Consider the following 24534-nt stretch of genomic DNA (forward strand, 5'->3'; position numbering starts at 1 on the left):
TAACAAATTCCTTGAGTTGACTCAGTAGTCGTTGGATCAAGAACATTGACAGCTTCACGGTTAAAGTCGAAGACAATGTTAAAATTTTTAGATGCAGCAACAATTTGAAGTATAATTTTGATGAAAATATTCTGACTCAATAGTTCAAATGCTTTCTTAACTGTATCATGTTTGTCCTTGACTTCTGTTTCCTCAAAACATGCTGTAGAATTAGCAACAAGTGTGTGGATATGCTTCTCTAGAAATGGCTGTGAATATTTGTTTTGAATATCTCGGATCCGACTTTTTGTCTTAACATTATCAATTTGTTCATAATAATCAGCCGGATCTTCATTGGAACCAAATCGAAGCTTTTTACTCAACAGTAGAACGAAAACATCAAGTTTTTTTCTTGACTTGCTTTCTAATGAAGACATTAATGCTGATTTATTCGAGAAATTGAAAAAATGACGCAAATTTTGATTTTGATCCAAAATTTCTGCAAGTTTATCCTTCTTATTGGAACTAATCATTTTGTGAACTTCCTCAGTCATATCACAAAATTCCTTTAATTTTCCGGTACACTCGCTAGGTTCAAAAGATTGCGGAAATGTCAAATTATTCTGCAGTAAAATGTACAGGACATCAAATTGTTTATTATCAAATGCCACAGACTGAGCGTTGTCTTTGATGTTCATTGATGATGACTTCATATTTATTTTGAGAAGAATTTTGACAATTTCTGTATTTCCGTGCTCTGCAGCGAGGAGCAATAAATTGAAGTCACGTGAATCAGCTAATAAATCCAGTTCTATTAAATTTATACCAGATTGACATGATAATTCACTGATGATGCCTAAATGTAAGGAGAAATAATTAATACCTTTTGTCTTTGTTAAGTCACTTGGGAATTATTAAGAAGCTTGTCAGAATCACTATCTTCGGATCAATGAGGATTTCTAGATACTAATCAATATCTATTTACCTGTGATATTATTCTTCAGAGATTTTGCCAAGAAGTTAGCCACAAAATCACAAAATATTAAATTTTCTTCCCAGTTCAACTTATGAGGATGCTTAACTTCGAAGAACTTTTCATTTTCTTGTGATTTCCACAAAATTGTCCATTTTCCTTGATTTTCCGACATTAACATAAGAACCGGAGATTGTTCGCCATATTTTATGTTAATTTTCTGAAGATCTTCTTTTTCCAGTCCAGGTAGAGCATCAGTGAAAAGAAATTTGATGAGCAAATAGTCGGACTGGACAGTTCCGTTGCTGGATTCAATGAATTGTAAGAAATCATCATTGGTGATGCACGGTATTATTACAGGATCAATTTTATCAGTTAAATTAAGTGACTTCTTATTGATTTGATCTATTTCAATCAGCTCATGTTCTGACGAGAATTCTTTTGACTGTGTCTCATTAACTTCGTCATCATTATGAACTGAAAATAAATAAAAAAAAATAGTAAATTCTTGAAGTCAGACAATTTTACATATGAATAGGAGAGCCTTATAAGCCTTGAAATCCGAACCACTATAATAGAACTTGTGAGCTCTACCCATTGCAAGGACACAAGTACGTCATTATATCTGATGTATCCTGCAATATACCCAGCTACAATTTCATTGCTCAAGATTACGTAAAGGAAATCTTCTAGAATCGTAGTATATCCTTGTATACCTAGTAGTGGAGACATGTGTCAAATACCTCAAAACTGCACCCAACGTATAAACCAAGCTACATAATTAGAACGATGAAATAGAAAAAGAACTTCTAAAATTAAACATGACCTGGGATTGAACCTAGGATCATTGGCACAAAAGGCCAATGATCTAAAATTTTGGCCACTGATGACAATTCTCCGCTGATTGAGTATAAGGAAATCCATCTTCTAACTTTTATTTTGCTATGCAAAATTCTTTTTCAATAGGTACACGGATTAGAACCTGTACAGTAATTAGTACAATTTCTTTTCCATCATCTATTATAAGAATCCACTGATATCCTACTCTTCGAACTATCGCTGGTAAGCCAGCTTTTGAGTATACTCAGGAGCACGTTCATTTAGATCAGTATGCTCATTGTTTGTTAGAGTACTTAGTCAGAATTTACTGGAAAAGATGACTTATATACAACATACAGTGTGATTAAACTGATGATTTTAGAATCAGTTTTCAAAGAAAAATTTGAAAAAAATTTGAGTTCTATGATTAATAACCGCAATTAAAAAAATTCCCTAATGATTAATGCTATGAATAATTATGTGTCAAAATATGTCAGTGACTAAAATAGTGATGGACAACCGTAGCACACTAGTTTACCGTCAAGATTTTTTGGGAATGCCATGACCGTATGCCGTATATGGTTCCGGTCGTTTCTTATCATTAAGGTAGATCAGATGACTTATCATCAACTGGACTAAAATTTATCAAAAATAGTCATGATCATAAGTGTTATATCATAACCTCGAAATCGACTAATTGTTAGCTTAGTTAACTAATTAAATTAATTCATATTTTTGTCAGTATTCGATCACTTTAGAATCAATTGTTCATTTTTATTCTTTGAAATTATCATAAAAAAATGGAATTTTGGTCACGAAATAAAATTTTAAAAATTAACACAAGTAGATTTACCTTTTGAACTTTCAGACTGAAACTTAAATCTGACATTTTCATTTTTTGCGGATCTTTTATTCACTTTTGACTGTTTTGTACCCATTGCAATCTTATCAATTTTTAGATATTTTCACCAATTTTTAATTAAAACACTTCACAAATTTATTTATTCATGATTGCTGTTCAAAGGCCGACACAAAACTAAGCTAATTACATATTTTTTTAAAGTTAAATCTTGTTACTCAAAATCAGATTTGAAAAGTCAAATTCATAAAAATTTGTATTTTATGACAAATTTTTCCAAAAATTAGATTGAATCACAGCACTAGCCTAAGTAACTCAAAGCAAAAAAAAAAAAAATGAATCTGTATTGAATCTATTTGACATATTCATTTGGAAAGTGGCTTGAAGTCTCCATATTTGGTCAAAATTATTCAATTTCCATGGCTTTTTGAAGGCCTTTAGAAGGATGAGACCTCTAAAAGTGTAGGAGCCACGTGGAGACCTTTAGAGAAGCTCTCGTTGTAAAACGTGTAAAAGTGAACAGACATCAATGGACAGAACATGTTATTAAAAGATTTGTAGAAGCTTCTTTAAGAAAGGTCTTTAATTTTGATTTTGTGGATGCCAAAATATCACGTGGGCGTTCAAATAACTCATGGAAGGAAGCTGTCTATAGAGACAGTATTGCAGTTGGAATCGGGAATTAACAAGCGATAGTCAGATCTGGACAGTCAGCAAAGTAAATAGGAAAGTAAGTAGCAATACAAAATCATTATAATAAGGAAAATCGCTTTTGCATCGTGAATTCCTTGTTTACTGTTTACTTCCATTTTTAGTAATCAGCTTTAAAGTCAGATTAATAAATCACTTAGAATATGCACTTGTGTATTTATTTGGGAAATTCCCAATAATTAATTACATTGTTACTGCTTCTTCCTTAAACAAAACTTTCAGTCAAGCGTCAATTCATCAACTTTTAATCTACTAGACTAAAAAATCCCATTACAAGTCCCACCCTTAAAATAAATATTGCAAATCCTTTCAAAAACTGTATTCAGAAGTTTAAATTAAAAATTTTGTTATTTACACAGGACTGCAACTAGCTCTAACAGGCAATAATAATTAATGATTGAGAAAAAAAGAAGAAATAACATGACCGAACTAGAAGTCTCGAACAACTACTCGTTTCAATATAAAATGGAGAGAAGTAGAAAAAAACTTAATTCCAAATAAATTATGCCTTTTGTTTCACAATAAATTAAAAGTCGTAATTAAGTTTCTTATATTGAGCACGAAACACAATAAAACAACAGAACATAAAGTTGAAACTAAAAGGCATGAGCAACAATACCAGACAACAACTATTTCCTTCGCCAGTCAGAAAAAATACATTCGAAAAAGTCAATTACATTAGATGGAATGCGAATTAAAGTGATTAAAGCATCTTCAATTAAGCAGTCTTGGATGTTTGTTCTTCTTCTCATTTCTCTTTTTTGCCATATTTACAGAATTTCCTTTATTTTCACTTCCTTCCATCGTCATAACAATCCTCCTCATACTCAATATTATTTGAGCATTTTCCGTCTCTTTCATTCTCTACTTCTGATGTTGTTTTCATTGTTTGTTGGAAAATTGTAAAAGTGTGTACATGAGAAATTATTCAATATATGCTGAATATGAGGACATTGAACGCATTTATTCTTGCATGTTAATTTGTTTTTGTTATTTTTTAGATCCTTAACAAACAAGCAGCAATTGACATTGCAGGAATGTTTGAATTTGATTCTATCAAAATGCTTGCATTTAAAAGGGTTCGATTTGGGCATCACTACTTGCATTTATGTTCATCTTCATTTTTTTCGCTGGTTTTACAGATCAATTGTGATCCATGACCTCCCATAGATGTCACCTAATGCTGCCTTCCATTTGCCAATTTCCAATACCTAATGCAACAGTATCTCTATCAACAGCTTCTCTCTAAGAGTTTTTTGGTCATCCACGAGATATTGTAATGTCCAAAATTGATGAAATATACAATATTACTGATCAGACTAAATATCCGAATTGCACAATGGGGTGAACTACAGTTTTGTCGAGGGAACTTATTGTCTTACTTCGTTCATATGGCGACTCAACGATACCCTAACGAACACGCTGTGCTGTTAGCGATAGACTTTAAGTATACTTCCTGAACAACACAACGGATTCCGCTAAGTCACTGAATGGCCAAAAATACGTTATAATTAGTTTATGGCAAGCTAATGTCCAGTTGATGACTAGTTCTAACCTGTTCTAACGTATTTTTGTCAACTATGGATCTGTAAAATGCGAAGTTGCTCTGACAAGACCGTGACGACCGATTTTGACCCATTTCTACAGCTTAAAATTCTCCAGCATATCTCACTGAGAGGCTTATCAGACTTACTTTTGGACTTTCTTAAAACTAGTTCTTAAATTTTAAATAACTTTGCAATTTTGCAGTACAAGACATTACAATTTTGATTAAATTACAATTTCTACATATCGTCGTACAATATGCATGTAACAAGTCCATGTCTTTTATTACAAACTTTGGAAAAAGGATAGAAGAAGTAGGAGATGAAAAAACATTCTGTTCACAAGCCAATTAATTTCATCCATAGAGGAAAAATGAAAATGAAAACAAAAAGTTTGAATGAATGGAAAATTCTGTTTGGTGGTTGTGATGTACTTAATGCTTCTCATACTTATTCCTCATCTCATGTACGTACGTATATTTACAGAGTCGAAAATGAATGAAATTGAAATAAAAATAAAAATTATGCGAAAAATAGCAGAAGAGCATGAAAAAAAGAGAGGAAATAAATTCGAGTGCCAACAAACAACACAAATATTTTTGTTCAGTCGTGCTTCGTAGTCAGAATCATTAATGCCATTTTTTCACTCGTTATTGCTTCTTACATTATTTTCTATTTCTGTTACTGCTTCTTCATCCACAAGTGGTAAATTTTCAAATTTTATTTATGTATGCATGTAAGTGCTCTGATGCTGGTACTTTTTTTTATTCTGTCCTTCCCTACTTTTTTTTTCGTCGTCTCCATTTGTATGTATCTATACACGTCTCCTTAACAAAAATATTCTTCTACTGCTGCCTTGTTTGCACAGAGATAATCACTTGAATTTATGTAGAGAATAATGACTTAAAAAGTAATTAACATGGAAATGAGCTCTTCACGGCTAGAAGTTTTCCTATCATGTTGTTGAGTATTATTATTATTTTTTTTAAATATATTCCTGTTTTGTTCTCTGTCGTGACACTCATTCACATTCACATACATATTAATTTTGTATTTTACAGCTTGAACGGTGAAGTTTTAATTCCGAATAAGGAGAAATGAGAAGAAGTCAAAAGTAATTAAAAAAGTTGATGACGAGAACGCATTTTTTTGCCATCTAAATTACTGCTGGGTGTACATGCTAATATCTATGCTAAACAGTGTATTAGACAAGCTTTACATAATAATTCACAAGACACCACGACATTTCCTATTTATGAAAATGTTTCTACGACTGTGGTTAAATATGTACAGAACAAACTAAAAGTTTGGGTGAATAAATATTTATGGAAAACTTTTTAATCACGAAAAGTCCATTGAAAGCCGCATGAAAAAATATTTAATGAATAGCTAGCGAAATTCTTTTTTTTACTAGCATTGTTCTCTATTTAATTAAGTGACAATGAGGATGAAAATAAAGCTGTAAAAATAATTATATTTCAGTTCCCCTCGCGATTCCTCTTCCTCGATTAATGCTTTAATGAAGTTTCATAAGAATAAAAGTGCTAATTTATTCCCTTTGTTCCAATGGTTGATGGTATGATAGTTTTCTGGATGGATGAGTGTTCTGGATCATAAAATTGAGCTCGAAAACATCAAAAAAATTTTTGTTGGTTTTAACTGTTTTATTTGCATTTTTTACACTTTCTTCTAAGTTTATGGCTATTCATAGTTTATACGGTGTTTAAGTTTAAATTGCTGATAAGAATCTCTTAAGCCATGGTTCATAAATTATAATCCATATTCTGAAAGAGAACATAAAACAGCTCAATGTGACGAACGGCATTTTATCTATCGTAAATAGTTACTGTTTGCTACTGACTAGAATCCTAGTGGAGCAACCCAGGATCCAACTAAGATAATGATATCATTTGAGTAAGTGAGTAACAAATGAGTAACAAGGCACTTTTCCAGGTATTCCATGTGAATTTCAACCAGAGTCAATGAAACAAAAATCGGACTTACGACACTTTTTTATTGTTTCGATTCCCAAGCGTGTGCCCTGTCCAGCCATACTTTGACATGAATTAATTTCTATTTGATTCTTACCTTAAATCAGATAAGATAATGCTGTGATAATGGCCATATTGTGTTGTTCGAGAACATAGACACATCTAGAAAGTGACTAGATTCTATCCCCAAATGATTAAAGTTTCAAATAATCCCTAAATCTTTTAAAATTCTAATTATTTTATTCAATTCCACATTTTAGTCATCAAGATAATCACAGCCATAAAACCATTAACTAAGAACTTAGTACCTTAGTTAATCATTCAATTTTAAATAATTTGTCAAATGCTTCATCATTAACATTTTTACGGTTGAACAATAAAACTGTTCTTCTTATCTATTTCTTCTTAACTAAGTATAATTTACATAAATTCAATGTTGATGACGAGATGAAAATAATTTTCAAGTACGAAAAGAGTAACAGAGAATATTGAATCATCACTTTACCTCAACTTTACCTTATTCATAAATTCATTCCAATGCTGCCAAATGAAAATATAAATTTGAGTCTTTGTTTACGCATTTTGACCACAAAATAAAAAAAATTACGAAAATTCCCAAGCTATATTTAGAGGTTTGGGCTTGATGGTTTTTCCGCGTTTTTATTACATTTAGCCTCAATCCTAATCAGTAACACATTTTTCAAAAATCATTGTGGAATGACGACAAACTTGCGACAAACAAAGTATTAAATTCTTTTGGAATACCCCGCGTTTAGAACCTTAAATGTCATAGTACTAAATTCCATACATGTCCTACGTAATACCATGATATCATGTAAGTCAAGTGTCTTTTGGCGGAGACTAGAAGATTCTGTTACTAGGAAGTGTCTGTCTATAAATATCCAAATAAACCAGTCATACCTAATAGCAATGAAGAAGGGTTCCAGCGGCGTGATGTGTAACTACACGTAGCAACGAGCCGCAGGTACTGCAATCTTGATCTAAATAAACAGCTAAATCAAGCAGAGTCATCAAAAAATGTTATCATAGTCCAAATTTTGGAAAAATCGATTGCGCCAGAGGTCATTAATATTCTGCTTTAATTACAAGTTTTGGACGTCAATGCCCGTTATCAATGTTACTGTTAAAACGTCACAAAAATTCGCTGCAGTCACCAAACATGTTTTTACTTTATTTTGTATTTACAAAAAGAAAAATTGTTGGGTTTTTGCCATATATAATATGATGCATTCTCCAGATGTGACGTAAAAACATTGGAGTCTACCAAGTTCAAATAAATACAAGAGAGAAACTTGATTCATAATAAAAATGGGGAAAACCCATCTAAGTACATATTCTCATTCATTCAGTCTGCTCACCATTGTTTCTAGAGTAATCGCGAGGTCAAGTTTGTTTATTAAATCTTATGATTCATGTGAGAGAATTCTCTCTTATCATCTCCAACTTGTTTATACTCGTTCGTATATTGATGAGCAACATTTTCCATATCTGAAGCAAATTTTGTTTTTACGAAGAAATCGTAAACTTCTTTTTTTAATAATATTCCATGCATAGTAACGACACCAAGAGAGGATGAGAGTAAAGCAATGAAGAAACACAAAATGAGTATAAAAGTTGATGATCGTCTATGTTCAGGTTCAGTGTAAAACAAAAGCCAAGTGAATTAACAAGTCAAATTGTATTGTAGAATAATAATTTTAATTAAAAATGAAAGTCATTGCTGTCATCTGTGTATTTACAACACTCGTTGGATTAAATTACGCACAACGTGGATCATATGCCGGGAGTCGACCAATTACTAATGGACTTAAGGGACCATTTCCAGAGGAAAATAATGAATTATCAAATAGATTCAGCAGTGATTCAGTAAACACAAATCAAAATGCGATCCCAAATCAAAATGTGATTCCATTGCCAACATACTTTCCAGTCTATGTACCACACAATATGTATCACATTGATCAAGTAAATAGACGTCCAGTATATGATCAACCTTTCTGGTTTGCTAACCGTGATTACATCAATGAGCATCTTAATGGACCTCAAGGTAATCAGCAAAATATTGGTGGATCTGTAACTGCACATCGAGGATCATTCATGGGAAGAAGAAGACGTTAAAAATATTTTAAATTACTTAATTCTTGTGATACTTGGACGAATTATAAGGCAAAGCTGAAAAATGCAGTCCTGTGCATCTGAAACTTAGGAAATGCAGCCATGCAGTTCTTGACCAAACCCTAGTATTTTATAATGTTAATATTATTGTTAAAATTTAGTACTTAAGTTTTATACGAAGCTAATGGCCATGCATAATATCTAGTAGCTTTTAAAATTAAACATTCTGTTCTTTAGTGCTATGGCAATTAAATGTTGATTTGAAACAATAAAGAAGCAACAATTTTTGTAGAACTCGAAATATCCAGTTTGGTTTTTATTCATCATTCTCTGCTGTAAAGGTTAATGCAGAATTGTACATCTTGAGGGGAAAATATCAGGATTTTTATGAATTACAGAACAATTTAGGCATGCTTGGCATAGATCATTGGCTAAGAGCAATAACAAAGTGCGTAGCTAGCCTGTGGGCAGATGTCACCTAAAGCGACTGCAACGAAATTCAACTCTTTATTTAAATTTTTTTGGATACACCACTGAAACTGGATTGATGCAAAGGGCATAAAGCAGTATGCAAGATATTTGAAACGAAGTTTATTTTAATTTTAGAAATCTTAGAAAGTTTCTATTTTTAGCTGAAAATGTCAATCAGAGCATCAAAATACAAAAGCCATAATATAATCCCGAGCTACACAATTGACGCCTGAGTGGACAAAAATACGTTATGACTAGTTGATGGCAAGTTAATGTCCAGTTGATGACTAGTTCTACCGTATTTTTATCTACTCAGGAAGGAATGGAGCTTTTAAGGCTCCTCTAAACCTTCTTTATTAACACTAAATGGAATGCGCCTATTTTTGACAGCCATATGGACACTAAGCACAAGTGGCTTCTATTTAGGGGAACCTTCTTAATTTATGTAGCTGAGGAATGTCATAAATATTTTTAAGAGGTTGCCCGCCACTGATATTGACAAACGAATACGAGGAAATGAAATTCCAATGATTTCGCTGAGGCTTGTCTTTCTTATCTCTAAATATGATGATTTTATTATTGGGTCTTTCCCAATATTATTATGCTGATTTAATTAGCATCAATACTAGGTTCAACTTTCTATAAATGTCTCATTTAATACCAAAATAACAATTATAGCTTCCCATCTTACGTTGCAGTGATAAGAACGAAAAGTTAAAAATCTTTTAATGTAATAACAATGATAAGGAATACAAAATTCTGCATTTAAAGAACGTAAATGCTGGAAAAAATCAGTAAAGTTTCATCGTCATGATGAAAAAGTTATTTTCATGACATGAATGAGTAGTGTGTACATCTTTCCAGAATAAGAGACGACGACAGTTGAAATAAGCATATTGTGTGGTGGGAAAAAAAATTCATGACTAGTTGCTGAATTCAAATTAAAAAGACGCTTTTATTCGTCTCAACCGAACCGGAAAATGTTCTTCACGAGATGCACATCTGTATGAGGAAAAGATTTTCCGTCTTGTGCAGTTCTTCGTCTCTCATTCCATCCAGACTGGAGCTATTCTTTTTGCATATTCACAAATGCTACTTCTTGCCTTTAATATCGTCTCACTTGCGGTCCCTATACATTAATGATGACATTGCAGAAGGATGTTTTTTATATTCGAGTCACTCATTAGTAAAAAATCTAATTTTTAATATTAAATTGAAATGAGCAGAAATGAGGAAGAATTTTACATGATGAGATGAGGCTGCACTTGAATGTTATCATGCAAAAACCATATGTTGACAATGTAGCTACTTTACTTTATGATTCTCTTTTATTCTTCCAACAAATAAAATATATGCTTCTTTACTGTCGACGAATTGTTGAATGGGAATGAAAATCAGGAAAATGAGTCTACGAATATCATTTAAAATTTTGAAAATCGGCTTTACATTTATTATTTTTACCTGAGGTGGTAGTCGACTTTTCCATACAAAATCAGAGTTTAATGAATTGAATACAAGAGTTAGAATTGCTGCATATTTTCATATACGAAAGCCATCTCAGGGAACCCTAGGCTTACCTTCTGCTGTAAAGGGCTCGAAGTCGACTTTGATTTTGTACGGAAAAGTCAACTTCGACAGAAGAAGCCAAGCTTGGTATTCTTGAGACGACTCGCTGTAAAGAGTTCGTTATCGACTCTGATTTAACACGGAAAAGTCGACTTCGACAGCAGAAGCCGTGCTAGATGAGCTTGAGACGACTAACTGTAAAGAGCCCGTTGGTAACTCTGATCTTATGCAGAAAAGTCGACTTTGACAGCAGAAGCCAAGCTAAGTAGGCTTGAGGCGTCTCTATCATATTAAAATGCGTATCAACTTAAACTCTATCACATTCAAGTCTAGCATTGAATTCATTAAACTTTTGCATCACATACTCAACTTCGTTCATGCACATTAAAACATATTCTGTTTAAATTACCCTTCTCCATTCACAATATTCAGTAATTAATTATAAATCTTAAAATGTTGATAAGTGAATGAGCGAGCCTATCTAAAGATTTATGACAATAATCAGCCATGCGTTAATTTATTATGGCTGACAATTTCGAAAGGATATTGTAGAAAAGCAACTTTAATGAACAAAAGATTGCAAAAATAGTGACAAATTAAAGCTTAACATTAAAGTCATGATGGTCTTTTCATGTTAATGTTATCCTCTATTATTCTGTCACTATTGCAAAAACACACAAAAAGTGGCAATAATCTACATTATCTATCCTCTCTGTATAAAATTGCATATTTTGTATATAGGATCATTTAACTAGTAAATTTCATGTTTATGCATATGGTTTAACAATAAGTAAGCTCTTCAATATGTGATAGAACATCATCATTGAAATTATTCTACAGCACTTTCCAATACTAGACATGAAGACTCATAATTTTAAAATAAGAAAATGCTTTTGTAAATTATTTAGGTGGAGTAATATTGTGTAGTGCCTATCTTTATGGATGAACATGAAATTAAATTAAAAAATTTTCTATTGGTACAGAGATATCTGTACAGATATTAGATGTTGTGAATATTTCACATCAGTTGATAATTTTAATTTTATATGGAATTGTTCATGAATTATGTCCAAGTTTTTATAAAGAGTGGAGTTCTGAAAATTCAATTTTTGATGATTATTTCCTTGGCATTTAGTATTGTAGCAAGTAGGTATTGACGAAGATAGGTGGCTCAGGTCATGTTATTAAAACATACATACACATAGTCATCGTGGAAAGATTCTGTCGATAGGATGATAATGCACTTGACATCGGCAATTGACAAGCGATTGCTAGCAAAAGAGCCAGTCTCATACGTAAACATAGAGAGTCCATGGATCATAGTTGATCTATAAGTCCAGCGAAGTAAGTAAGTACACATGGTCAGCTATAAATGAGGTTAAACACCCTTGAAGTCTCCGAGACTGCATTTGATGACTACTTAAATATTAGCAAAGCCGTATACAGAAGGGGTTGACCATTAAACCCTCTAATCCCTTCAGTAATTCCCTAAATATTGGATATCCCTTAATGACATCATCACCAAAACCTAGGAAAAACCCCAAATTCATCTACAATTTCGATACACAGAATCTAAAAAACAGAAGAACTGGAAATCCTTCACATAAAACGTACTGAATGAGAATGAAAATAACAATCGATACTGAACATACGATGCAGACAATATAGATTATAGTCAGTTTATATAATATAAATGTTCATACGCTACCTGCGACATGCTAATAGTCGGGCAATTTTCAACAATTAAAATCATTTTTTTTCTGTTAATGTGCTACAAGTTGAAGCATGTGGAATAAAAAAAGAAGAAGTAGCAGCACAAAAAAATCAATAACAGAACAAGAACACCTAGTAAAAAAAAGTATTACTGTATAATATTTCATATATTCGTGCATTATAAAATATATATTAAGCGTAAATGCCGACCGATAAACGATCCGACATGCCTTTTCATATAATAATGAGAGTAAACATCAAAATTCAACTTTTTTATTCACTCTATCAGGGGGTAATAATTGCGTGCGCTTGAACTCTCATTCTCATTTATACACTGCACACAAAAATATTATGACCAAGCGAATAAAATATTTATATTCATTTCCTACTTCCATATTATCAACTTACTCACTCCTATTACTGTCCACTCCACTCCACTCTGTTCGTTCTTGTTCTCTTTTATCCCTATCTCACTCACTTTAACTAATGACAATCTCTCCATGCATACATGCAGTCATTCACCATTGCGCGACTATATTCAGTGCAATTTGTGGCTGTGTTTCATAGGGGAAATCTGAGAAAAGTCGGCAAAAATTGGAAGGAATTTTCTTTTTACTTACAAATAAAGTTCAAGGCTAATAAGGATGGAGAATCTGAAGCTGTGTTCAAAGAACTCTTTATTGCGTAGACATTTTAAGACGGAGGAGGTTAGAAGGGTTGCTACGGACATTGCAATGTGAATTGTCAAGGCGATGACCTTCAACTTTGATAGTGAAATCGATGCTTTTCCATATACCCAGACAATGAACACATTCACCCAAATGAGAATGCTTATGAGAATACTCAATCAATATAATTGTACATGCTCAAATTAATGAGCACACTCATGAACATTCTCATTATCTGTTCGGGATAAACATCACAAAAATGCCAGTCAACATTAAGTTATCCCTAAGAAACAAAAGCTATGCTTTCATGATACAGAAATACTGGACCTAAAAGCGGTTTCTTTGTCTGTTAAGGTATATGCATTGAACTAACCCCCCGATGAAGCTATGGATCACAGCTGATCACAGCGAAGTAAAGTAAGCAAGCATTCCAGCAACAACACACTATTAAGACAACAATTTGCCCATTCGTTCATTAAAATTACCTAAGAAGCACACCGAAAACCACGAATGAATAATAAAAATAATCAGTTACGACAAATTTTACGATTTTCCAGAAGCCGAAAAAAACAATGGTTTTTTATGCTTGTTGCGATAACTTAACATTGCCATAAGATATCATAATGTCCTACAAAAACTGACTTTTTGCCACAAATTTACAAGCACCACACCCATCATGAATTGTGACAATTCTACTATTTTTGCATTTTCATGGGGCATTCATAAGGATAATCAGTCATTTATGTCCACTTCAGTATTATATTTATTCATATAACATTAATATACATATTCAGTGGATTTCTGATTACTTTCATACTAAAAATAAAATGAGAATGAGAAGGAATATAGCACGGATAGGAATGGGTTTAATGTAGCCGATATGAAAAAAAAGCATATAGAATATTGTATGAGCACGGGCTACATGGTTTTAGATTTATGTCAAGTCATAATCGTGATTTTAATTAATAATCATTTTCATACCATTTTATGGCGTTAAATGAGCAACCGTTGCCGCATTAATTCGCAGATTGAATGAGTGCGAGTGCTTAAAACAAGAGAGCTGCGTACTGGAGAGAAAGAAAAAAAAATTAATTATATTTTTTTCGGCAAATTTAATTTTATCCACCATTATTAAAAGTGTGAGGTTGAGCGTGCGAATAAGGATGTTATAATAATGACTGAATTAATAACTAAATGTATTCCATCTAATTTGAAATATGAAGGTAGAGAAATTAATTCAATTAATCTGTTTATAGATGATCATAATATTTATATACATAATGTAGTTTCATTTAATTTAATGTTTGTGATTATAAGAAGGAAAATTGTACTTACAATAAGCTTTGTGTTGATAATTGACTTAACATGTTTGGAAAGGGAGTCTGAACTTTTGTTCTTTGCCTTTATTGGGAATTTTGAGGAGTTATCTGAACAGGCAAGGATTATGCTCATGAAAATGGTCACAAAATTGAACATGTTCTGTTAAATTGATTGGGTATACTCATGAGCATGCTCATTTTGGTGAGTATTCTCATTGTCTGTTAGAGTTAGAAATAGACATAAGACTAAAATCAAGGATACTCGAACAGGACAAATGATCTGCCCTATCAGGAAAAAAGCGTGTTCTAAAGATTAGAGTGAGCTTAGAGCAACGCTCACTAGCATGAGCATCTCCTATATTAAGGTGATTTATTCTCTTGAGGATGTTCTTTCTCGCATAGGTCCTAAAACATCGCATTGAATAGTTCTCATACAAATGGATTTTGTATCGAGAGCATATTTATGCTATTCTCCTAGAATATCGCATTGAATATCTCCCAATATTAGCTCGACCCTGCCACACATCTCCCAGAAACTCATCACACAAAACTAAGTAGAGTCGTTAATGCCATTATAAGTCGATTTTAATTAAATCTCAAACACATGTGAAGATGAGAACTTCTCACATTAAATTAAATTCTCTTTTTTCACGCTCTCTGATTGTGTTCTTGTCGAAGAAATTTCAAAACATTTTTATTCTCAAATTAACAATTTAATTAGATTTTTAAGAGTCTCAATCCATTATTTCTCTTCCGTATTACGAATATACATTTCCTTGTACTTTTATTTAGCTATTTTTGTCGCGTTATTGTTAAGTAGGTTCTTAGAACTCACAAGAGCTGTTGTCAAAGTAAACAGATATGGAATGTATGAAAGTTGATGAGAATATTAAGTGAGGGATGTTTTAGGAATCGCTCAATTATGACGTCCAATAAGTGGAAATGAGCTTAAAAGCACATCAAATATTTTGTTTTTAAATATCCCCGAGCAACACAAATAAATTCTCACGGTTCCATTATGATTACATTTATAAATACAAAAAAAAAAACGCCATAAGGCTTTCACGCGGATGCGGCTTCCGTTTTGTGCACTATAGTGATAACAAATGTAACCAGAGCTTGAAGGCGACTCGGGTATTGCATGAAAATATAGACTCGATTCCATGTAAATTTGGAATCGACTTCGAGCTCAAAATGTAATCACAACAAAATTTTGGCAATGCGCATTTCATTTGTGTCAGTCGGGCTAGGAATGCTAACTAAGAATTCAAAAGAAAACGGCATAGCTAAAAGCTGTTAAAAATCGACTTACAATTTAATTCAATCAGAAGCTCTAACTACTTATGATGAGTAAATACAATCGCCCATTCATTTATATTACACAATTAATATGAGACTAACAAGAAGTAAATTAAGTGCAAAAATACAGCTACAATACATACTTTAATCGGAACTAAATTAGTGTGCAAATACTCAAAATCTAGCAATACAGCAGAAATTCTGTATAAATCTAAATTACACAGAATTGACTGTCAATTAATATTTTCCGAATGAAATTTTGCATGCATTCAAAGCTGAAGTAGTTGCGTGTAACATATTGACTCTAGCGTAACCACACAATGTATCGGATTTTGTCATTGAACAATGAATTTTGAAGCCTGTAAGTTGTCACGTTAATGAGCAGTCAAATATAATGAATCTACATTGTGATTTTATCTCTCTGTGGTGACACGAATTAAATTGACAAATATTTCGCAAATATTTTTAGGAATCAATCAATGTTTATCGAAAAATTGACTAGGAACAATTGTCAGGAGTGTGGATAGAAGGGTGGGAAAAATGTGTTTTACACGTAATTTAAGCAATTTTTGGTGACTTTTCCTTGATTTATTTTATAATTGTTGCTTGTATAATGCAAATATTTTATTAATTTTGATCATGTTTAGGGATTAGCTAAATTACAGATATTGACCACGAAAATCGACTTTACTCAAGCGGCACTTCACTGTCATACGTTGTAACGCCCACTCAGAGATAGAGGAACCCGGTCGCTACAATGACAGCCATATGAATGCCATGAAAATTGTCACATGACTGCCATATACGTTGGTATCGTGGTAATCCAATCATATAGTTGGTACTAACTGCCGTTGCCACTCGGGATAAAGCTTGTTCAACAAACTTCTAAGACATTAGTTTAGTCTAGAATCAAGTTCATTTGAAGAAAATATTAGCTAATTATATTTACAAGGAAACATTTTGAAGAAATATTAATTTAATATTTTTAAGCAAATATTAGTTACAGTCAGGCAGAAAGAAGATAATACTTCGTAGAAAAATTACTTTTTATCGTGACGAACATAAACTGAATGAGTGAATTCTTATTAAACGCAAACAATAGTTCATTAGTATTCTGCATACTTTTCGTCTCCCAAAATATTTAGTCTGTTTTAAATTGTTCTTTAGTTTGAAGAATAATTGACTCATTTTGTGATAATTCATATTACAGTATTTGTTGACGCAAAATTTGTTAATGACTTAAAATGAAAGGTTATAGGCTACAGCCTATTAATATACACTAAAACCAATTACATAGAATTTAGTGAGAGTTTAAGTCTAGTTCCAGTTAAAGAAAACAAATCAGTGATTAGAAATATTGAGGACCATAAAGAAATTCACACAAATGAAGATAAAATATTTTTTGTGGAATCACAAAATTCAGTGTAGCATGAACTAAGTGGTCGACAAGCATGTAGCATAAAATCTGCTGGTACTCATCAATTTTACTATCATTTCATACACTGAAAGAAAAATTTATTTTATCTTTGGTCATTTACCAACTTTGTTACAAGATATTTGTGTGATTATGTGCAGCACAATTGTGTAGTCGGGTGTAGTCTAACCAAATTTAACGACATATTTTATGTATGTAAAGTTTCTTTTTCTTTCAGTGTAAACCAACATTTTAAAATCTCAATTTAAATTACTGACCCTTCAACAGCTTTAATGAATCCAAATGCGACAATATTTGTAACATTTCCAACACCAAAGGATCATGTAGAATTAGACCAGACAAATTTAACAGAAATTTTACTGCAAATTAAGAATGTTTATTTTGTGTATCAAAACATAAAGAATATCTCCAAAGATACTCCAATGGAGGATTGGATTAAAACTGATGAATTGAGTAATTCCAAGTATATTGTTGCACACACATCGGATGTTCTACGTTACTTATTGCTATATAAATATTCGGGCTTATATCTTGACATAAATGTCATCACAACATATCCATCTGCTCATATAAATTTAACAAATTTTGCATGTGCTGAGAGTTATAAATGGTTAAATGGTGCTGTAATAAAACTTACAGGCAAAAGTGGACGTAAAAATCACATGATGTAAGTGAAAATATTCATCATCTACATCATCATTATGAAATTTATGAATAAATTTCTTCTAGCTTCTTTATATGCATACATAATTAAGTGAGGTTAAGAAAAATTTTGATGGAAACCTTTGGGGTAAAAATGGTCCTGAATTGTTGACACGAACTATTAAAAAGTTATGTGATGTCTCGAATTTTTCCTCTACAAAACAATGTAAGAGCTTTACGATTCTCGAGAGAGACAAATGCTATGCCATAAGCTGACAAGAATGGTGGCTGTTTTTTCAACCGAGACAATCTAAAAACGTAAAGAATCGTGTAAAGAATTCATACTTTATACATTTGTGGAATCATTTCAGCGTTAATCGTAAATCGTACAAAAATTCCCAAAATGCGTTAAACGAAATTGCGAAAGAATTTTGTCCTAAAGTTTATGGCTCTCTAGACATTTACTTTTAAATTGATTTTAAAGATGTCTAGCAGATATGAATCTGAATTTATTCGTAATTTAAGGCAAAGTTAAATGTTTTGTTTGGTATGCATGTTTTTGCAAAATTTTTCGTGAATTATTTTAAAGACAAAAATTAAAAATATCCAAGGTCTTACTCTAGGGAACGTTTGCAAATAATATGAATCAATAAACGAGATTTTAAGACTTTATACATTTATTGTTTAATTTTGAACGGCCTGATATTGCATCTGGGTTGAATGTGTAGAAATGGATGAAAGTATATATTGGCAGATTGTAATAACCCTGAAGGCGCATGGTATTGAAATAGCCTAAAATTTGGACTAAGGTATACTTAATTTTTACCTGAGGCCAGATTTCGAAAAACCTGGAATTATACTTGAGTCATGCTGAAGTAAGACCGGATTTCCGATAATTCTCGCGCTGTGTGCTTTTCAAGAAATACTCCACATGCACAGCAACAAGTCAACATTTAAGTCTAGTCATTTCATTAAATATTACCATTTTAAACATATACTAATGGTGCATTTAAAAGCCATAACCAAAAATTAAAACACTTACTCAAAATCATATAGCATGGAGATGCTAATTGAGTATGTTGCTATAAGATCACATTCAAAAATAAAGGTATGTACATTTTTTGTCATTACAATAAATTAACAAGTGAGAATCGTAATTTAGAAATCGAAATTTGTCAACCGAGTGATTTTTGTCTCTAGCTAAATTCCCATAAATTCACTTTCCCAAAAAATAGAAACAATAATTTACAATTTATCAAATCTCTCATTTTTCGTAAAACATAAGGTTGATAAAACCATAAAAATAGCATGAAAAAACATTTTTTTACAAATAAATTTTTCATCCACCCGAGAAGAAAATGCAAAAGAACGAATGGAACTTTTTTTTATGAGAATGGAAAAAATATTGCCACTTTACATAAGCTTTATAGATCAGAGAGCATAAAATATATGGCACAATGGAGGAGAAAAAAAGGCAACGTTGACCAAAAATTTGAATATCAAAAGTTTAACTTAAAAAAGCGAATGGGAAAAAAATTTCATGAATAAATTTTCAACTTTTTCATTTCACATAAAAACTGTTGCTTTTTAATTTTTTTATGGGGAATATTCATCATGTACGCAGTATATTTCACGATACTCTGTGCCAAAAAGATTGTGGTAGCTTGGTCGAGAGATAATAAAGCTCATAATAATTGGTTGATTTTACCAGATTTTACATATTCTACAAAAATTATTTAAATTCCAGAAGATGTCTTTGGGGTCGGACAAAAATGACGTCTCGAGCAGCACGACGTGTTCGGTAGGGCAGCATTGCGCCCCATACACACGATAATGTTCCCCTTACGAACCGTAATAGCTGATTTTGACGGGTACCGTGACTGTTCATCAGGTGTCATTCAAGAAATTAAGTGATTTACAACTTTAAGCATCAACTTGCAATTCCTCTAACAACTTATGAATATCACTAATATTTAAACAAATTTTCATTAAATTTTAAATCAAAATAAATAACTTCTGGCAATAACATCTCATAATCGATTAAGCCATGAGGTATAAATTTGAATATTAAATCATTATAGCTTTTTTCCATTATTACCCTGTAATTTGGTACTGACAGTGCAATTTTTCCATTCCTTTATTTGATTTGTAGCGCAAATTCAATTCAATTAACAATCAATTTTATATTCAGTTTTGATTTTTTTCCCTTTTCTATTTTCAACTTTTTCCGTACCTTTATTTCTGCAAAATTGCAATTTCGAAAATATCTGCATGCAAAATAATATAAATGAAAATGGCATAAAAGGAATTTTTTTCATCGACGGAAGTAGGAAAATCGTAATGGAGAGGAAATTAAAGTTTCCGATGCCCTCTTTACACTCTTCTTGGAGTTCATACCTACTTTTTCGTTATCGTTGATTTTTAAAAGCAACAAGTTGTTGCACTTTAAGTTATGTTTCTGATTATTGGTTTAAGGAGAAAATTTTAAATTGGTAAATTAATAAAGTTCGATACAAAGTGCTGGTTTATTATTTATGAAGTCGAAGTAAAATTTATTTTCATAAAGCACTGCTGTTAAAATCAATAATGGAACAACACTTATCATACACAGAAGCTTTGCCAAGAGCAGACTCAAATTTTCGTCCATAAAAAATGAAAACCCTTCTCAAAAGCTTGTAGCTAATCCTCGATACATCATGAACAGTTCATAGTGATAAATCTGGCTTAAAAACTAAATTTTGGGGTTTTTGCTTCAATATTTATAGAAGAATATCGTCAAATCTATCAAAATGGCTGTATATTTATTATTCCGAGCGACACAAATGGAGAAGGCTCCGCTATGGAGCTTTCAGGACTCCGATTAAATCTTTTGCAAATGCCAAATAGAAGCCGCCTCCGTTTTGTGTCTAAATGACTGCCAAAAATGGATAACTTCCATTTGTGTCGCTCGGGTATACTCCAATCGATAGGATATGAGACTATTCAAGTTTTAAAATCTGAATATGACAAAAATCCAAACGCGAAATCATAATGAAGTAAAAACTAATAAAATCACATGCATGCCATCTTTAAACTGAGATTTAATGAAGTGAGAACTCATTATCGTCATCATTTTATAGCACATTACTTTTAATTAAAATGCAAATTACCTTAAAAAATTTTTTACAATCTCTCAGTGCAATCTCGTCAATTGATATTCACATATCATGTCCCCAATGAGCACATAATTAAACCACATTCTTCATCAGTAAATGAACATTCCAAAAAAAGTGAACTAAATAATTTATAAATTCAAGAGAATTCATAATGAAAGCTTAAATTCAATCAACAATGAATCATCTTGTCTATTGATTGAATATGATTTTCCAGATTGTGTACCTTAAAAATAAATCAATATTGTTCTATGACAATTTCCATTAGCATGTAATTGTAAAGAAAACCACAATCATTTTCTCGAGTGCCTTATAGAAAAGCCTTTATCTATATTTATATCCATTTAGCCAGAAGGAAGAGTAAAGCATGCAGAATGTGTTGTGAGCAAATACAATAATTGCATTGAAATTTTCTGTTCTTCTTTGTCTCCAGCACATACCATCGGATAGTGTGCAAAGATGTGTGTACATGAATTTAATTAAATGTGGGGATGTTATCTAGATTAGATGTGCATTGCTATGCACACATATTACAAATCGATTGGGAAATTGAAAATATTCATCTTTGATTGTAATGGGAATTAAGCATCAAATCTTAGTCTTTGATTTAAAATTAAAAATTAAAATGCTTTAAGAATGATGAAGGCACTTACAGATGTTAAGAAGAACTCTTTTTTGAACAGCTTATAATAAATTTGAATGTAATCGAACTTGAAAGTTTGATTGTTAAATACTCATGTGCTCCCACTTTCTCTACCTACATTGTCATATTCGTTTAGATTAAAAGCATTTTTGGAACTGAAGGCATCAAACTCTTCTTGTAAAAGTAATCAAAGAACAGACAATGTTTCAAAAAATATTCGTAAACGATAAAACGAAATGATTGTGTATTACCAGAGGGATTATGATAGAAACTCTATCTCTTGACGTGTTTATTCTGATCTTATTGCTACTTTCTTCTTATGTAAGTGAGTTTTCATCACATAATACGAAAAATAACGATGCTGAAGAAGCTTTTAATAATGTAGCATATCACGCACATTCTAATCCCAAAGCTCGTCATTCTTTCAGGCATGAAGATTCAGATATGTTACATAAGTTATGTATTTTTTGGAAATTTCCACAGCTGCATTTACTTATTTAGTGTATTTTTCAATATTCTCAAGTAAGTTTAATTTCCAATATTCAACTCAATTAAAAAATAAGCTTTAAAATACAAAACAAATCAAGTGAATGCATCGAAAATGTCAAGTCGGTAAGAAGCGACATCTACAAGTCAACAATTGAAAACTCAAAACTGAGTTCAACAAATTTTTAATTTTTAACAGTGTTTACCTGTCAATAAATTATCTTATCAGCACTATCACTCTCACGGTAAACTTTTAGAAATGATAAGAACTCAGTAGAGTCTAAATAGCTGAATGAATAGGGTGAAATTTTTCCAAATTAAGAAAAAATTAAAAAATATGTTTTTAAAGAGATTAAATAGGAAGAAATTGTACATTTCATTAGGTGTTATAGGAATTGTGTTTATTATATTTTCAATCAGAGATTTCTTCGACTATGACTGCGATCCAGCTATTGTAATTGACAAAAGTTTTGCAGATATCGATCCAGAATTGTTAAATGAACATACAATATTTTTTCTTGAGACGAGTAATTCAACTGATCATCAAATAGGTGCACGTGAAGCATGTGCAATAGAATCTGCAGGTAATTATATATGCAGTTAAGTCATTCTCATAAAATTGCACAGCACAAATCGGTTAATCGGTCCGAAATCCGGAACCAAGCCGGCATGACACTGGCAAGACCCTGGATTTGGTGTATATCCAAGTCAGAGATCGAATTTTGATCGATAAGCTGATTTGTGCTATTCAAGATAACTGATCACATCAGAATTTTAGACACCATTCAACCTTTAAAATTTGACGTCAAAATTAAATAAATGATTACTACAACAACAATTACTAATGACTCATTTTTTATTTGTAGCTTACATGAATCCAAACACAAATATAGTTGTGCTGTTTTTGACATTATCAAATCACATAAGACTGAAAAATTGGTCACAGTTCCAGCCAATATTAAATTATCACAATATCCATTTAAGATACTTCCATATTGATGATATCATTAAGGATACTCCAATAGAAGAATGGATGAAAAAAGGCTTATTGAGTCGATCATCTTATCCTGTGGTCCACACATCTGATATTCTTAGATATACATTGCTGTACAAATATTCAGGAACCTATCTTGATCTTGATGTGATAGTTACACGTCCTTTAGATGAAATTGGATCATCCAGCTATGCTTGTCATCAAGATGATGAAATTGTTAATAATGCGATTATAAAATTAAGTGGATCAGATGGGAAGGAAGTTGGTCGTTTACTTTTAGAGTAAGTTTGACTTTATGTACTTTAAGAATCACTAATTTTGTATGTCTTAATATTTTAGAGAAGTTATTGACAACTTTAATGGCAGAAATTGGGAGCAAAATGGACCATTACTGATCACAAAATGCCTTAACAAGTTTTGCAAAACTGAAAATCTTTCAGGCATCGAAAAATGTAAAGAATTTGATATTCTCTCTAAAAATAAGTGTTATGCTGTTAAGTGGCAGCACTGGCACAAATTATTTTACGAATATTACGCAGACGAGACTATGGAAATTGTTAAGGACTCCTTTTTTGTTCATCTATGGAATGCAAAAAGTAAAGGAACAAAACTGAAAACAACAAGTAGAGCAAGTTTTAATCAAATAGCTGCAAAACATTGTCCACGCGTGCATGAGCATAATTCGATTATATGATTTTGATGAGTTGAGCATAATTGAATTTGTTAGTGATTTTAATGCTGTAAAATGCATTTTGAGTTGATCACATATTTATAATACCCGAGTGGAACAAGGTGCGATTCATCGACCATATGTCTAGTAACAAACTTGACATTTTATGGCAAGTTCCACAAATGTCAAGTTTATTACTAGACATAAGATCGACTAATCGCAGTCTGTTCCACTCGGGATAGTGGACATTCACAAATGATGCCCTATATAGGAAATTTTAAGTCTCTCTTCTCCTTTTGTGCCAAAATTATAGTTTGTAACATTTTTTGTGAACATTTCGAGAGAATAAAGGAACAATAAATTAATTTTCTCATTTATCATGTGGTCAATATGCTGGTCTAATTCAGACTTATAAGGAGCACTTCCATCATAACAATAACAAACTAATTTAAATGTATGCATTA

The 24534-nt window shown here is 31.9% G+C and overlaps 2 protein-coding genes across 2 annotated transcripts; both read left to right on the forward strand.

Moving 5' to 3' along the window:
- The first annotated feature begins 14604 nt into the window (after window positions 1–14604).
- LOC139096299 (alpha-1,4-N-acetylglucosaminyltransferase-like) lies at window positions 14605–18537 on the forward strand. Its single transcript, XM_070647999.1, has 4 exons — window positions 14605–14653; window positions 17751–18150; window positions 18239–18351; window positions 18497–18537. The coding sequence occupies exons 1-4, from the start codon at window positions 14605–14607 to the stop codon at window positions 18535–18537; spliced, it is 603 nt and encodes a 200-aa protein (XP_070504100.1).
- Window positions 18538–22699: 4162 nt separating this feature from the next.
- Window positions 22700–24445, forward strand: LOC139096292 (lactosylceramide 4-alpha-galactosyltransferase-like). Its single transcript, XM_070647990.1, has 3 exons — window positions 22700–22990; window positions 23273–23681; window positions 23740–24445. The coding sequence occupies exons 1-3, from the start codon at window positions 22744–22746 to the stop codon at window positions 24092–24094; spliced, it is 1011 nt and encodes a 336-aa protein (XP_070504091.1). The 5' UTR covers window positions 22700–22743; the 3' UTR covers window positions 24095–24445.
- The last annotated feature ends 89 nt before the right edge of the window (window positions 24446–24534 follow it).

Source organism: Chironomus tepperi, unplaced genomic scaffold, assembly GCF_022539635.2.
Source record: "Chironomus tepperi strain 1889 unplaced genomic scaffold, CSIRO-AGI_Ctep_v1 contig_382, whole genome shotgun sequence".
Lineage (NCBI taxonomy): Eukaryota > Metazoa > Arthropoda > Insecta > Diptera > Chironomidae > Chironomus > Chironomus tepperi.